Here is an 18,257-nt window from a genome sequence, read left to right as displayed (position 1 = left end):
AATGTTAATGTTTGTAAGATGTTTTTGACAATTGTTCATGTTTATAAATGTTGACAAGAATGTTTATAAATGTTGACAAGAATGTTTATAAATGTTAAAAAGAATGTTTATAAATGTTAACAAGAATGTTTATAAATGTTAACAAGAATGTTTATAAATGTTTATAATATTTATAAATGGTGTAAGATGTTTTTGACAAATGTTAATGTTATTAAATGTTAAGAATGTTTATAAGTGTTAATAAAAGGTTCATAAATGTTAATAACATAATGATAACAAAATAAGAGGATGTTACCTGCAAAGTGTCTGTCTGACGTCCCTCTGGCTCCAAACTTGGTGACCAGTTTGCCGTTGGCCTGGAAGATGAAGACACAACAAGCCTTGTTGTCCACCGTGATGATGTGTCCGTTCTTGTCCACCGCCACGCCTTTGGGACCCATCAGACGACCCGCCCCGATTTTATTCTGAAGTCAACAGAAACACATGCAAATGAGACTTTAGGGAGAATACCAAGTTGCAATTTTTAGGAGAATAAAGTTGGGACTTCTTGTGTAGTAAGTCATGGTACTACACTACAAAATACCTTATAATTGTAATATTTTAGTCGCAAAGTTGTAACATGAGCAAGAATGTTTACGTGAATTTAATATTACTGTACATTATGACAAAAAATATGACCAAAAACCTCTGAAAACGAAACATTATTCTTGTGACGTTCCAGCTTTTTGACATGTTATCACTTCATCCTGATTACATTACAACTTTTTATTACCTTACGACTTTTTTGTCACGTGTGACCCTCATCATAATTACATCACGACCCTTTTTCTGACATCTTAAAACTTCATCGCGTTTACGTTCCAATCCTTTTCTCGTACGTTAGACCTTTACTAGGATTACATTACGACTTGTTTCTCACATGCTAGCCCTTTATTACGATTACATTACAACTTTTTCTCATGTTAGAGTTTTATCCCCTTTATGTTCTGGGGCTGTACTTTTCAAGCTTCTTAGAATTACTCCTAAGAAGTCTGCTAAGAGTTGACTTAAGAGTAAATAAATTCTTCGCTGAAAGCTGCACTTAAAAGTTAGTTATCAAGCGTCTTACTCACACTTTCAGCGAAGTGTAGGACTGAATCTTAAGTGTCACACTCAGAGCTGAATTACGACATTACTATGTGCCGTAAACGGAATTTTAGGTGACGTCATTTCTGTGTCCATAGAAATGACCAATCACGGAAGGGAATCCGTTGTCTAAGAATAAAGAAATATCTTGGAAATATTTAAGTGGACAATGGGAGTGTATATTTTGACAATAAACTACAAAATAATACAAAACAAACTAGTCCCCGCCGGCACTCACGCTACCGCTCCCTCTCTTCTATCGCCCACACACTCACTGACGTCACTCACCTCACGGCCACACACACGCTACTGTCATAACATTTTCTTTCCAATTCATTAATTAGGCAACTAATTTGAAACTGGTGTGGGTGGCTCTATATATACTAGCCCACTGCAGCCACATGCAGAAATCAACAAGGAATCGAAAAGTATTAAATCTGTGACAAAAATAATATCCGCTCTGTCTAAACGATACCGTTTGATCAGCTGCTCGTCATCAAACAAATCCAGGACATCGTTCCGCTCCCTGAATGTTCGCGCACGTCTCTCGCCTCAGTGCCATTCCCTGCTGGCAACTCCTAACCACTTAAGACACCTCTGAAAGTCTCTTAAATATCGTGGAGAGTAGGAGTGATTCTTAGACTTAAGAACGTTGATAAAAAGCTTTTATTCTTAAGTTTGAGAGTAGGACTAAATTTCGCAAATTCTCAGGACTTAAGTGTAAAATGGCACTCTAAGAAGCTTGATAAGTACGGCCCCTGATCTTTTTCTCGCACGTTAGACCTTTATTACGATTACATTACGACTTCTTTCTTGCGTTATAATGTTATCTTGTTTATGTTTTGATCTTTTTCTCGCACGTTAGACCTCTATTACGATTACATTACGACTTTTTTCTCACATGCTAGCCCTTTATTACGATTACATTACAACTTTTTCTCATGTTAGAATTTCATCCCGTTTATGTTGCGACCTTTTTCTCACACGTTAGACCTTTATTACAATAACATTACGACTCTTTTTTCACATGCTAGCGCTTTATTACGATTACATTACAACTTTTTCTCATTTTAAAATGTTATCCCGTTTATGGTCTGATCTTTTTCTCGCACAGACCTTTATTACGATTACATTACGACTTCGTTCTTACGCTATAATTTTATCCCTCTTGTTCCGATCTTTTTCTCGCACGTTAGACCTATATTACGATGGCACTACGACATTTTCCCACATGCTAGCCCATTATTACGATGACATTACAACTTTTTCTAACTTAAGAATTTTATCCTGTTTATGTTCTGATCTTTTTCTCACACAGACCTTTATTAGGATTAAAATACGACTTATTTCTCACTTCAGAACTTTATACCGTTTTTGTTCTGATCTTTTCCTCGCACGTTAGACCTTTATTACAATGGGATTACAACTCTTTTTTCACATGCTAGCCCTTTATTACGATTACATTGCAACTTTTTCTTACTTAAAAATTTTATCCCGTTTATGTTCTGATCTTTTCCTTGCACGGGCCTTTATTACGACTACAATACGACCATTTTCTCACATGTTAGAATTTTACCAGTATTATTTTCTCAGTTTTTTCTCAAGAATTAGATTTTTATCCTGTTTGTGGCTTTTTTTTCTCTAATGTTAGCCCTTCATTCCGATTACACTCCGACTTTTTTCCTCACACATTTAACCATTATCCTAATTACAACAACTTTTGTCCTTAAATATTCTACCTTTTTTCTTGTAGAAGTGCAACTTTCTTATTTTTGATTTTTTTTTTTTAAGTATTCAGACTTCATTTTCATATCATTACAATTTTTTCCTCTTCATATTACAATTATACTGTTAACATTATGACCGTTTGTGTATATTACACCATTTATTTAATGTTTTATTTCATGCTGGGTGTTTTTACATCTTATATTTCATAATATTCTGACTTGATTCTCGTTATGTTATGACTTTTTCCTCGTAATAATGGGATTTTACGCTTGTAATTAGAGATGTCCGATAATGGCTTTTTTGCCGATATTATCGCACATCTCTACTTGTAATATTACTTATTGTGTACAATGTTTTTACTCTTTGGGTTATATTACTTTTTGCAACTCATTCTTTGACTTCAAATGGCAAGATGAGAATACGAAGTTGCAATTTTTACGAGACTTCTTGTAGTTTTAGTACTACAGTACAAAATACCTTATAATTTAAATATTTACAGTAGTAGTCGCAAAGTTGTAAGATTAGCAAAACAAATTGTATGTTTAGGTGAATATATGAGAAAAACGACGACTTTATTCTCGTAACTTTCTCCGGTAATACGCCAACATTCACCTTACCTTGAACTTCCCGTCGGAGGAGAAGATGCTAATCCATCTGTTGTCGTAGTCGGCCACGATGATGTCGCCGTTCATGTCCACCGTCACCCCTGTGGGGCGCTGCAGCTGACCCGGGGAGCGACCTCTGACCCCAAACCTCATCTTGAACTGTCCGTCGTTGGAGAAGACCTGAGGAGAAGAGGAACGGGTTGTAGAAATAGCGCGTTGCCAGAATTAGCGCGAGGCTAACACGGACCTGTATGCACTGGTTGTTGCTGTCAGCCACGACGATGCGAGCGTTGCTGGAGGTGGAGATGCCTTGAAGGTTGGTGAACTCTCCTTTGTCTCGTCCTCTTGTTCCTGTCACCGTCAAACCACATCGGATTGACCCACGGCACTATTTTTGCCAAAATGGCCGCCTGTAGTAGTCCCCATTCTCAAAGAGGTTGAAGGAGTTTTGGTAGAAACATAGAGGGAAAAAATGGTGTCCCGATAAAACGTTTTCACTTCTGATACGATACTGATATCGGAAGCTTGAGTATGGGCCGATACTAATATTGATCCAATACGATATCAGCAAGAATGATAATTTTTTTTTATTTTATAACTTGTAATGTTGGAAAATGTTTTGATCGAGTGTCAAAAAGAGAACAATCTTGGGAATGAAAAAAATTGTTACAAATATTTAAGTCTAAGTAAATTTAAATTATGCAAGCAAATAATAAGTTGCAATTAATCCAGAATCAAAACCGTGATTAATCTTACTAAAAATTTATTGTTTGACAATATTAAATATATTAATATTTATATCTTTAAATTTGCACTAAAGTGTTGATCAATATTTTGTTCACAGTTACATTAATTACACTATTAACTAGAGATGTCCGATATCGGCCGACAAATGCTTTAAAATGTAATATCGGAAATTATCGGCATCGTTTTTTTTTATTATCGGTAACGGTTTTTTGTTTTTTGTTTTTTTTATTAAATCCACATAAAAAACACAAGATACACTTACAATTAGTGCACCAACCCAAAAAACCTCCCTCCCCCATTTACACTCATTCACACAAAAGGGTTGTTTCTTTCTGTTATTAATATTCTGCTTCCTACATTATATATCAATATATATCAATACAGTCTGCAAGGGATACAGTCCGTAAGCACACATGATTGTGCGTGCTGCTGGTCCACTAATAGTTCTAACCTTTAGCAGTTAATTTGACTCATTTTCATTAATTACTAGTTTCTATGTAACGGTTTTTACATTGTTTTACTTTCTTTTTGATTCAAGAAAATGTTTTTAATTTATTTATCTTATTTTATTTTTTTTAAAAAGGACCTTATCTTCACCATACCTGGTTGTCCAAATTAGGCATAATAATGTGTTAATTCCACGACTGTATGTATCGGTATCGGTAATTAAGAATTGGACAATATCGGAATATCGGATATCGGCAAAAAGCCATTATCGGACATCCCTACTATTAACTGATATATTTTATTTATTATTTTAATTTCATAGTAACTACGTTTGTTATAGTTTTTATTTTGTAAATCAGATTTTTTTTTTTTTTTTTTTAAATAGTTCCAAATTTTGGTGCAAATATTTAAAATATATATTTTTTAATGTAATTACTTTTTCTACATTTTAGGGCAGATATTAGCAATTTAAATTGATTGAATTAATGTTAAAGCCACAGCAACATTGATTTAAAAAAATAGTTTCATTAATTTTTATTTTTTTAATCAGAAATCAAATAATGAGTTGCAATTTTAAGTGTAAATATTTGAAATCCATTTTTTTTAAATTAAATGTAATATCACACATTTTACTGCAAATATTAGCAATTTGAATGAATTGAAGTCTTGTAAAAATTACATTCACAGGAGGATTTTTTATTTAAATAAAAAGACTTATTAATTAGTTCCAAAGTTTACAGCAAATATTTGAAATCACCTTTTTCAATTTAATTAATGTTTCCACATTTCACTGCAGCTATTTAAATTGATTGAATTCATGTTACAAAAACATTATTTTATTTTTTTTAAAAGTTTTTTCAAATTAGTTTTTACTTTGAAATCAGGAATAAAATTATTAGTTCCAAATTTAAGTGCAGATATTTGGAATCATATGTTTTTTTGTCTAAATGTAATTTAATTTCCCATATTTCAGTGCAGACATAAGCAATTTGATTGACCTGAACTGATGTTAAAACTACATCAACATTCTTTAAATAAGTTTTATACATTTTATTTTTTTAAATCAGAAAGCAAATAATTAGTTACAAATTTAAGTGCAAATATTTGAAATCAAATGTTTTTTTAATTGATTTTTCCACATTTTGGTGCAACTATTAGCAATTTGATTGATCCGTGGGAGAATCCATTTTTGTATAGTTGTTTTATTTAGATCACAAATTTAAAACATGTTTATTAATTAGTTAAAAATTTTAGTGCAAATATTTTAAGTTATATTTTTTATTTAACTAATTTTTCAACATTTTTATGGATTTAATTCATTTTTATTTTTTAAATCAAATAACTCCAAATTTAAGCGAAAATATTTGAAATCAAACGGGTTTTTTTCAAATTAAATGTAATATTCGACATTTTAGTGCAAAAATTAGCAATTCGAATGAATACACTTTTTTTTTAAATTACACTGGTTCGAGCCCACTGGAGAATTTATTTTTCTTTACATTTTTAGATTTAATTAGATTTTCCACATTTTAGTGCAGTCATTGAACTGAAATTATGTTAAAACCACTTTACCATTAATGTTTTTAAATAGTTTTTATTTTCAAAATCAGAAATCAAATCATTAGCTCCAAATTTATAATAATGATAAATGATAAATAATTTAATTTAAGTGCAAATATTTGAAATGAAAAGTTTTTAAAAATAAAACTTTCCACATTTATGTGCAAAAATAAACAAATATGTAGATTGCATTGACTTTTGCCAAAATGGCGGCCTGCAGTAATGGTGCTCCTCCACGAGGTTGAAGGAGTTTTGTACAAGTTTTGATACATCCCTCCATTTTCTACCGCTTGTCCCTTTTGGGGTGGCGGGGGGTGCTGGAGCCTATCTCAGCTGCATTCGGGCGGAAGGCGGGGTACACAATAAACAACAAACAATTGAACTTTAGCGAGGCGTGGACTGAAAAGGAGAGGAAGCGTGAATAATCGACGAGCAATGGCAGATCAACTCACCCACTCTGTAGATGAGCTCGTCCTCGATGGGGTTTTCCTTCTTCTTGGTGGTGCTGTACATGCTGGAGGGACGGCGCACGGCCTTCTGGCGCACGTGCCCCCCGCCGCCGCTCGGGGACTTGACCCGCCTCTTGACGTCGTCGGGCGACTGCAGGACGTCTGAGGGCTTGACGGCTCGCAGGCGGAAGGGACTCCCGCGGACGTGCTGCTCGTACAGCATCAGGGAGAAGGCGAACTCGCCCTCGCAGCGCGCCGTGTAGCCCACCTCGTAGGTGCCGTTCTTGTTGTCCACCACCTCGGCGTCGGCGCGCGCCCCCTCCGCCGAGACGATCTGGGCCCTCAGGGCGGCGTTGCCCGTCTTCACCAGCTCGCCGTCCTTGTCTTTGGTGGTGACTGTGACGCTGGTGTGCTGGCCCACCAGCGCGTGTCGCAGGCCCTCGCCGGTGGCCACGCTGGTGTGGCCCACGGCGCCCGTGGTGATCAGGACGCCCAGGTTCTGGATGGAGCGCCGCAGGCCGTCCGTCTCCACCTGGCACTCCAGGTGTCCGTTCTCGTGGGGGTGCTCGGGGAAAGTGTCGCGCGCCAGGGCGCTGACCCGCTCGCCCATCTGCTTCTGGACCAGGAGGACCTCGGTGGCGCTGCCGTGACTCAGGGCCTGCTCGGTGAAGTCGCAGCTGCTCTGGATGTTCTCCTTGCCCTGCAGCAGCGACGTCAGCTGGCCTTGGAGAACCTGCCGGTTTATTTGGGGAAGCACTCCATTTATGTGGGAATAGCATGCCTCAAAGTTCTAAATGTACAGCACAATCCAGCCTTCAACCTCATTTCCTGATATTTAGGCCACACCCCCCCGACTAAACGGTGACCCCTGACCTTCTGCTTGGCACTGCAGATGTTCTCCACCTCGGCGACCAGAGCGTTCTTGCGCTGATGTAGCGCTTTCTCCAGCTCCTCGAAAGTGGCGTTGATCTCCGTCACGGCGCCGTTCTTCCTGTCCGTCAGCTGTTTGGCGATCTGGTTGACCAGCTCGATGGCGGCCGTCAGCTGCGGCAGTCTGGCCAGAAGAAAAGATTTGTTCAATAGGACCCACTGGAACTCTTTAGGACAGGAATGGGAAATTAATTTTTACCGGGGGCCGCATGAGCAACCCGAGCACTGCTGGAGGGCCACATCGACAATATTTCAATTAAATTTTGCTCAATATTATTTTTTATATATACCGTAACATAAATAATAATAATAATAATAATAATAATAATAATAGTAATACTTTCATTTAACCTAACTTAACTTTATACCAAAAGCACTGCTTTGGAAATCATTTGTACCCCTTTCAGAGATCACATTTAGTTCCCCTTAAACATCCTCATGTTGCACAATGAAATGTAAGCATAGGATGAAGTGTGCATTCCTGTAACTTTCTCTAGTAACAGCATTCCATGATTAATATAAATAAATTAACATTAATAATAAATGACAGTAAAATAAGCACACGTATGACTGAGGAGTCATAGTGTAACTTTGTGTGGTGTTTGAGTTGTCCGACTTTTTGTGTGGCCATAAACGCACCAGTGGCTTAGTGGTATGCGTGTTGGTGACAAGTTGGTTTTGGCCTGGTTTGTATGGCAGAAAATGACTAGTTTTTCGAGATAGAAGTGTTTTACTCATGTTTTTGGTGTGGTTATGGCCGAATATAAACAGTTTTGCTCAATAAAGTGATGGATATAATTCCTGGCCTCGAAGCATCTCGATAGACGTTATAATAATTGAACGGTGTTCAATTGAACGGTGTTGACGAACACCGTTAGGGCCGCTTGTTGTCACTGTCACTCAAAGTTGCATTGCAAAATTACACAGAATAAATGTGTTTATTTTGTTTCGAATTCAGATGGGATTGATTTGGTGCGCGGCATATATTTGCTGTGCGCAGAGGACGCTTGAGCAGTGCGCAATTGCGCAGGCGCGCACCTTAGAGGGAACGTTGCTTGGCAGTCCATGTCTTGTTGAAAACACGCCATTCCTCATCAACTTTTCTCTTTTTAGCGTCTCGGGTGTAAACCGTGCATCAATTGTCCCTGTGCACCTTCACTCACAGGTTACACACGGACATACGCCCATAAATAATACTTTTCAAAATAAAAGCAGCACCGTTGTATTGCACACTCGACATAGATACTTTTTTAAATTTATTTTGTAATTTATGATTGGCCTCACGCGGGCCGGACAGGGACGCACAAAGGGCCGGATGTGGCCCGCGGGCCGCAGAATGCCCAGGTCTGCTTTAGGGCGCTCCACCCTGAGATGTTGGTGGACAACACCGTCAGAACAGGGGTGTCCAAAGTGCGGCCCAGGGGCCATTTTTAAGCTGATTGTAAAAATGCCATTAAAAAAGACAAAACATAAAAAAGTTAAATAAAAGAGTAAAGAGGTGAAATGCAAGGAGAGAAAAATAGTTATTTTATTTAAAACTGTCATTGCTCAAAAAATAATAATGAATCAAAATCAATGTTATGAATTATTGACATATTTAAGGTTAAAATGACCATGCATCAAATAATCCATTTAAATTTTTTTAAGGGAAAATATTGCATATTTTGTGTTTGCCTTATAAGAAACAAAGTTTTCTTTGACAAAAATGGCATAAAACTAACACATTTTTAAAAATATATAAAAATATTGACGTATTTAAGGTATTTCCCATCAAATATTCCACTTTAAAGTATTCTGGGGAGAAAATATTGTATATTTTGTGTTTTTGCCATATAAAAAAGGGTTTCTTTGACAAAAAAGGGCATAAAATAAAACACAACAAAATAATAGACTTATAGATCTAAAGTTGATCTCAAGATTTAAGTGTTGAAAGTAAAAGAAAAATAATGTGTGACTTGTTTTTATGAGTGAGACCCTTTTGGATCCCCGAGACCGTTAGTGTAGTTTTTTTCTTAAAAACTGTCATTACTCAAAAAATAAGAATGAATGAAAATCAATGTTGTTATGAATTATTGACCTATTTAGGCTAAAATTACCATGCATCAAATATTCCACTTTGAAATATTTTGGGGAAAAATATTGCATATTTTGTGTTTTTGTCATATAAAAAAACAACGTTTTCTTTGACAAAAAGGGCATAAAACTAACATTTTATAAAAGAAAAAATATACAAAAATATATGAAAACTCGACGGATAAATCTGAAGTTTATCTCGAAATTTAAGTGTTGAAAGTAAAAGAAAAATAAGGTATGACTTGTTTTTAACACTTTTATGACTGGGACCCTTTTGGATCCCCAATCATTTTTGTGTATTTAAAAAAAACAAAAAGTTGTCATTGCTCAAAAAATAATAATGAATCAAAATCAATGTTGTTATGAATTATTGACCTATTTAGGCTAAAATTACCGTGCATCAAATATTCCACTTTGAAATATTTTGGGGAAAAATATTGCATATTTTTTGTTTTTGTCATATATAAAACAATGTTTTCTTTGACAAAAAGGGCATAAAACTAACATTTTATAAAACAAAAAATATACAAAAATATATGAAAACTCGATGGATAGATCTGAAGTTTTTCTCGAGATTTAAGTGTTGAAAAACACTTTTATGACTGGGACTCTTTTGGATCCCCAATTATTTTTGTGTATTTAAAAAAAACAAAAAGTTGTCATTGCTCAAAAAATAATAATGAATCAAAATCAATGTTGTTATGAATTATTGACCTATTTAAGGCTAAAATGACTTTACACCAAATATTCCACTTCGAAATTTTATAAGGGAAAATATTGCATATTTTGTGTGTTTGCCATGGAAAACAGTTTTCTTTGACAAAAAGGGCATAAAACAAACATTTTAAAAAACATAAAAAATATACAAAAATATATAAAAACTTGACGGATAGATCTGAGATTCATTTGTTGAAAGTAAAATAAAAATTGTGTATAACTTGTTTTTAACACTTTTATGAGTGGGACCATTGTGGCTCCCCAATATTTTTTGTGGATTTAAAAAAAAACAAAAAAAGACTTTGCTCAAAAAATTATAATTAATAAAATCAGTGTTATGAATTATTGACCTGTTCAAGGCTCCAAATACTTCACAACAAAATTTCCACTTTGAAACATTTTGGGGGAAAATATTGCATATTTTGTGGCTTTGCTGTACAAAAAACGAAGTTTTCTTTTACAAAAGGGCAGAAGATAATAAAAGAAAAACAAACATGAAAAAATACAAACAAAAAAATCGACGGATAGATCTGAAGTAGATCGAGAGACTTAAGCATTGAGAGTAAAAAAATAAATAATGTATGACTTATTTTTAACAGTTTAATGACTGTGGGGCCCTTTTGTATCCCCAAACTATTTAGTGTTTTTTTTTCATTGCTCAAAAAATAATAATCAATTAAAATCAATGTTATTAAAAAATATTGACGTATTTAAGGTATTTCACATCAAATATTCCACTTTAAAGTATTCTGGGGAGAAAATATTGCATATTTTGTGTTTTTGCCATATAAAAAAGGGTTTCTTTGACAAAAAAGGGCAAAAAACAAAAAACAAAATCATAAGACTTATAATGGACTTAAATATCTAAAGTGGATTTAGAGATTTAAATGTTGAAAGCAAAAATACAATAAAATAATGTATGACTTATTTTTTTAACACTTTTTTGAGTGGGACCCTTTTGGATCCCCCAGAATTTTAGCGGGATTTTTTTTCAAACTGTCATTGCTCAAAAATAATAATCAATTAAAATCAATGTTATTAAAAAATATTGACGTGTTTTACACATCAAATATTCTACTGTAATGTATTCTGGGGAGAAAATATTGCATATTTTGTGTTTTTGCCATATAAAAAAGTGTTTCTTTGACAAAAAAGGGCAAAAAAATTTTTTAAAAAATCATAAGACTTATAATGGACTTATACTGTATATCTAAATTTGATTTAGAGATTTAAATGTTGAGAGCAAAAATACAATGAAATAATGTATGACTTATTTTTTTTAACACTTTTATGAGTGGGACCCTTTTGGATCCCCGAGAATTTTAGCGGGATTTTTTTTTCAAACTGTCATTGTTTAAAAATATTAATCAACTAAAATCAATGTTATTAAAAAATATTGACGTGTTTTAGGTATTTCGCATCAAATATTCCACTGTAATGTATTCTGGGGAGAAAATATTGCATATTTTGTGTTTTTGCCATATAAAAAAAGGGTTTATCCGACAAAAAAAGGCATAAAATATAACAAAAAACATAACAAAATAATAAATAATAATAATAATAACTTATAGATCTAAAGTTTATTTAGAGACTTAAATCTTCAAAGCAAAACAAAAAAATAAAATATTGTATGACTTATTTTTTTAACACTTTTATGAGGGGCTATTTTGGATCCCCAAGAATTTTAGTGGGATTTTATTTTTAATCAAACTGTCATTGCTCAATGTTATTAAAAAATGTTGACGTATTTAAGGTATTTAACATCCAATATTCCACTTTAAAATATTCTGGGGAGAAAATATTGCATATTTGGTGTTTTGCCATATAAAAAAAAGGTTTATTTGACAAAAAAAGGCATAAAATAAAACAAAAAACTTAAAATAATAAATAATAATAATAACTTATAAATCTAAAGTTGATTTAGAGACTTAAAAGTTGAAAGCAAAACATTACATTTTAGTGGGATTTTTTTTTCAAACTGTCATTGTTCAAAAATAATAATGAATCTGCGGTCCCCTCCAAGGTTTCTCATTGTCATCCCATTGAGTTGAGTTTTTTCTTGCCTTGATGTGGGATCTGAGCCGAGGATGTCGTTGTGGCTTGTGCAGCCCTTTGAGACACTTGTGATTTAGAGCTATATAAGTAAACATTGATTGACTGATTGAATCAAAATCAATGTTATGAATTATTGACCTATTTATTTTTGTGCTGAAAACAAAGTTTCGTTGTACTTGTGCGATGACAATAAAGACCTACTTTAAGGCTCCAATTGCTTCACATCAAATATTCCACTTTGAATAAAAAAAAAATATATATATGAATTATTTTTAACATTTTAATGATTGAGACTAGAGATGTCCGATACTATCGGCCGATAAATGCTTTAAAATGTAATATCGGAAATTATCGGTATCGTTTTTTTAATTATCGGTATCGTTTTTCTTATATATATTTTTTTTATTAAATCAACATAAAAAACACAAGATACACTTACAATTAGTGCACCAACCCAAAAAACCTCCCTCCCCCATTTACACTCATTCACACAAAAGGGTTGTTTCTTTCTGTTATTAATATTCTGCTTCCTACATTATATATCAATATATATCAATACAGTCTGCAAGGGATACAGTCCGTAAGCACACATGATTGTGCGTGCTGCTGCTCCACTAATAGTACTAACCTTTAACACTTCATTTTACTAATTTTCATTCATTACTAGTTTCTATGTAACTGTTTTTATATTGTTTTACTTTCTTTTTATTCAAGAAAATGTTTTTAATTTATTTATGTTATTTTATGAATTATTTTAAAAAGGACCTTATCTTCACCATACCTGGTTGTCCGAATTAGGCATAATAATGTGCTAATTCCACGACTGTATATATCAGTATTAGGGATGTCCGATAATGGCTTTTTGCCGATATCCGATATTCCGATATTGTCCAACTCTTTAATTACCGATACCGATATCAACCGATACCGATATCAACCGATATATGCAGTCGTGGAATTAACACATTATTATGCCTAATTTGGACAACCATGTATGGTGAAGATAAGGTACTTTTTAAAAATAATAATAAAATAAGATAACTAAATTAAAAACATTTTCCTGAATAAAAAAGAAAGTAAAACAATATAAAAACAGTTACATAGAAACTAGTAATTAATGAAAATGAGTAAAATTAACTGTTAAAGGTTAGTACTATTAGTGGAGCAGCAGCACGCACAATCATGTGTGCTTACGGACTGTATCCCTTGCAGACTGTATTGATATATATTGATATATAATGTAGGAACCAGAATATTGATAACGGAAAGAAATGGGGGGAGGGAGGTTTTTTGGGTTGGTGCACTAATTGTAAGTGTATCTTGTGTTTTTTATGTTGATTTAATAAAATAAAAAAAAACGATAGAGATAATAAAATAAACAATACCGATAATTTCCGATACGACATTTTAACGCATTTATCGGTATCGGTTGATATCGGTATCTGTAATTAAGAGTTGGACAATATCGGAATATCGGATATCCGCAAAAAAGCCATTATCGGACATCCCTAATTGAGACCCTTCCAGGGCCCTGGGGTCAAACTTGAGTGGAGGCCTAAAAGTTAAAAAAAAAAATTTACATATTGTTTTGGTTTTGAAAATGAAAACTATCAAATTGCTCTGATTTTTTAGAGTGTGGGCCTCAGTGGAAAAAGTTAGAGACTATTGCTCAACCTGGGGAAGTACAACTCCCGTACGACAAGCAAGTTCCTGGAACATTCAAAGATGGCTGCCAACCTGTTGCGCACGACGTCCAGCTGGCCCTTCAGCGCCGACTTATGTTGTTCCAGAACATCCCTCAGGGGGACCGTCACATGCTCCCTGTGCTCGCCCTCCGTGCACTCCAAGCACATGGCCGTCTCACACGACTCGCAGTAGAACTCCATCACCTGCGGGCGGGGCAGCGGGTGAGGCTTTCCGGGGTGTGGGCCGGCAGCGTGGCGGCCACTCACCTTGCCCTCGTGGTTGGGACAGGACAGGGGCTGGCTGGCCGACTCCAAGACGTTGCGGGCGGCCGGCGGGCTGCACTCGGTGTCGCGCTGCAGGACCTCCATCAGGTTGGTGATGAAGAAGTTGTTCTGCAGGGCGGCCACGCCCTTCTCTGGCAGGATGGACGTCTGGCGGCACACCGGACAGGACAGCGTGAGGGACTCGGGGGGGATGTAGTTCTGCAGACATCTTGGAGGAGAAGGTTGAAATGAATGGGACAGGAAGTAACACAAGCTAACGACGACATCATCAACCTTTCAAGAGCCATCCAGCCTCGGAGACATTGTTGTCCCAGTAACCATCTTTCATCAGTGTCAACATTGTTGTCATTACATTTGGCCAAGTAAACACTTGAAAACTAACATTTTCTCACAATGTCGTGCCTGGAGCTGATATCTCATCTTTTGTATTGTCCCCATGCACAACATTTTTGCCTTTTTTATAATATGGGCCGACACAATTAGTTTTATTTAATACATCCTACTATCATTATAAGTTTCAGTTAATATCATTGTATTTTATTAGCTATGTTTTTTCAGTCAATATAATGGTATTTAGGTATCTAATCAAATTATTTGTATTAGCTATGTTTTATTTTCAATCAATGTTATTGTATTTTTTTATTTAATCATATTATTCTTATTAGCATTGTATTTTTGTATTTAATCATATAATTTTTATTAGCTATGTTTTATTTTCAGTCACTGTTATGGTATTTATTTATTTAATCATATTATCAGCCATGTTTTATTTTCAGTCAATATTATTGTATATATTTATTCAATCATATTTTTATTAGCCATGTTTTATTTTCAGTCAATAATATAGTTTTTATTAATTGAATCTTATTATTTTTATTAGCAATGTTCCAATTTCTGTCAATATTATTGTATTTATTCATATTATTTTTATTAACTATGTTTTATTCTTTAATAAATATTGTATTATTAACACTATCCTCCTATCATTAGCTATGTTTTACTTATTTTTGGTCAATAATTTACTTGTTAATACAATTATTAACTGTTTTATTTCAGTCAGTATCATTAAATGTTTAATTTCCTATTGTATTTACGTATTTAATCCAATTATTATCGTTATGTTTTATTTTTAGTCAATATTGTATTTATTAACATTATCCTATTAGCTGTGTTTTATTTGTTTTTAATAAATATTGTAATAACAATATCCTATTATTATTAGCTATGTTTACCTATTTTTTTTATCAATATTATTGTATTTACTTATTTAATCCAATTATTAGCTATTTTTTCATTTTAGTCAATATTATTGTATTTTTATTTACTTGTATCATATTATTAGCTATAGTATGTTTTATTTTTAGTCAGTGTTGTATTGAACAATATTATTTATTTATTCAACCCTATAATTACTAGCCATGTTTTATTTTTAGCCAATGTTTTATTAACTTAATTCTATTATTACTGGATGCACATTTTATTTTTCGGCAATATTGCATTATTTTTTAAATGTTATTATTAATATTATCTATGTTTTATTTTCAGCCAATATTATTGTATTCATTTATTTAATCCTATTGCATCATCAACTATGTTTTATTTTTTCGCAAGTATCGTATAAACTATATCCTATTATTAGTTATGTTTTACTGATTTTTGTCAATATTATTGTATTTATCTATTCAACCCTATAATTGTAAACTATGTTTTATTTTAGCCAATTTTGTATGTATTTAAATATACTAGTATTATTATTATTTGATACGTTTTATTCTTAGCCAATATATTTATTTACTTGTATTATTAACAATATTAGCTATTTTGTATTGTATTTACTTATGATTTATTATTTAGTAAATATTGTATTTACATGATCCTAATATTATTAGTTATGTTTTATTTATTTTTGGACAATACTACTGTTTTTATTTCATAAATCCAATTATTATCTAAGTTTTATTTTAGCCAATATTGTATTTATGCAATTTTATTATTAATATTACAAATTATTTAGCCAATATTGTATTCATGTATTTGTATTATTAATATTTGCTATGTTGTACTTTTTTGCCAAATTATTGTATTTATCAATTGAATGCTACTGCATTATTAGCTTTGTTTTATTTTTAGTTAATTTTTTATCAACATTCCTCTAATTATTAGCTATGTTTTACTTATTTTTTGACAATATTACTGAATTTACTTATTAAATCCAATTATTAGCGAGGTTTTATTTTTTAGTACATTTTATATTAACATTCCTCTACTTATTAGCTATGTTTTTACTATTTTTGACAATATTACTGTGTTTATTTATTAAATCCAATTATTACCGGTTTTGTCTTTTTAGCCAATATTCTTGTATTGATTTATCTACTCCTATTGTATTAGTAATATTTTATTTTCAGCCAATATTGTAATTATTAACGTTATCCTATTAGCTATGTTTTACTTATTATTGTATTTATCTATTTAACCCTATCATTATTAGCCCGTTTTTTTTCTAGCCAATGTTGTATTTATTTAATTATATGATTATTATCAGCTATGTTTTAATATCCCTGAAATTAACCGCCGCCTATTCCCGTCACCTTGTGGTGGACCTAAGTCCGAGGTACAGGTCCACAGCCATGTGTGGACTGGGGTGCGGTGCGTACCTCTCACAGAAGGTGTGCAGGCAGGGCAGCACCTTGGGGTTGTGGTAGCGCTCCAGGCAGATGCTGCACACCAGGAACTGTTTGTCGATCTGCCTCACCACCGGGCTGGTGCTGCCGCTCTCTCGCTTGGCCATGGACACGGACATTGGGAGCGACACGCGGCCTGCACGGACCAGAGAGACGTTCCAGGTCAGGACTTTAGGGAGGGCGTCGGCGTGCAGACTTTCAGTATAAGAGCGCGCGGAGGAAATGAGTCATGGAGCGGTTATATAAATGTCTGTTTATGAAATATGTCCCTGGGAACAAACCAGGGTCAGGAGATGTTTTCTCTCATACTTAAAGGAGGAGGAACACAGTATTTCTTCAAATTGAAGGCTCTGAAAAAGGTTGATGGTTCAAATCCAGCAAAGCTGCACATCTGTCACATTCCCTGCAACAGGATCACAGCATCCCTACGAATCAGTGATCAGCAAGTGTTTGGCACACTCACGAGCCGTACTGACACTGGTAATGTTTCACAAAGGATTAGGAAAGTCACAGCATTTCAACTACAAGTACAAAACCCAAAAAAGCAGTGAAGTTGTCACGTTGTGTAAATGGTAAATAAAAACAATGATTTGCAAATCATTTTCAACTTATATTCAATTGAATAGACTGCAAAGACAAGATACTTAACGTTCCAACTGGAAAACTTTATTTTTTGCAAATATTAGCTCATTTGGAATTTCATGCCTGCAACATGTTTCAAAAAAGCTGGCACAAGAGGCAAAAAGACTGAGAAAGTTGAGGAATGCTCATCAAAGACTTATTTGGAACATCCCACAGGTGAACAGGCTAATTGGGAACAGGTGGGTGCCATGATTGGGTATAAAAGAAGCTTCCATGAAATGCTCAGTCATTCACAAACGAGGACGGGGCGAGGCTCACCACTTTGTCAACAAATGCCTGAGCAAATTGTGTAAGAACAACATTTCTCAACCAGCTATTGCAAGGAATTTAGGGATTTCACCATCTACGCTCCGTAATATCATCAAAGGGTTCAGAGAATCTGGAGAAATCACTGCACGTAAGCAGCAAGGCTGAAAACCAACACTGAATGCCCGTGACCTTCGATCCCTCAGGCGGTACTGCATCAAAAAGCGACATCGGTGTGTAAAGGATATCACCACATGGGCTCAGGAACACTTCATAAAA

The 18,257-nt window shown here is 34.1% G+C and overlaps 1 protein-coding gene across 2 annotated transcripts in view; it reads right to left on the bottom strand.

The window, feature by feature from the left end:
- LOC133658651 (tripartite motif-containing protein 3-like) overlaps nt 1-18,257 on the bottom strand; it is a 58,638-nt gene that overhangs the window by 16,098 nt on the left and 24,283 nt on the right. The window contains exons 2-9 of one of the 2 annotated variants that reach the window (XM_062060908.1): nt 17,064-17,226; nt 14,389-14,614; nt 14,174-14,325; nt 7,535-7,715; nt 6,665-7,394; nt 3,706-3,809; nt 3,471-3,638; nt 296-464 (exon numbers count right to left, since the gene is read on the bottom strand). In XM_062060908.1, coding sequence (XP_061916892.1) covers nt 296-464; nt 3,471-3,638; nt 3,706-3,809; nt 6,665-7,394; nt 7,535-7,715; nt 14,174-14,325; nt 14,389-14,614; nt 17,064-17,209 — 1,876 coding nt within the window. In that variant the 5' untranslated portion in view covers nt 17,210-17,226. Of the gene's footprint in view, nt 1-295; nt 465-3,470; nt 3,639-3,705; nt 3,810-6,664; nt 7,395-7,534; nt 7,716-14,173; nt 14,615-17,063; nt 17,227-18,257 lie in introns of both variants that reach the window. The other variant, XM_062060907.1, reaches the window with a different exon arrangement.

The sequence above is a fragment of the Entelurus aequoreus genome, linkage group LG10 (assembly GCF_033978785.1).
Source record: "Entelurus aequoreus isolate RoL-2023_Sb linkage group LG10, RoL_Eaeq_v1.1, whole genome shotgun sequence".
In the NCBI taxonomy this organism is placed as follows: domain Eukaryota; kingdom Metazoa; phylum Chordata; class Actinopteri; order Syngnathiformes; family Syngnathidae; genus Entelurus; species Entelurus aequoreus.
The sequence above is the reverse complement of the archived record's forward strand: the minus strand, read 5'-3'. Positions and strand labels throughout refer to the sequence as shown.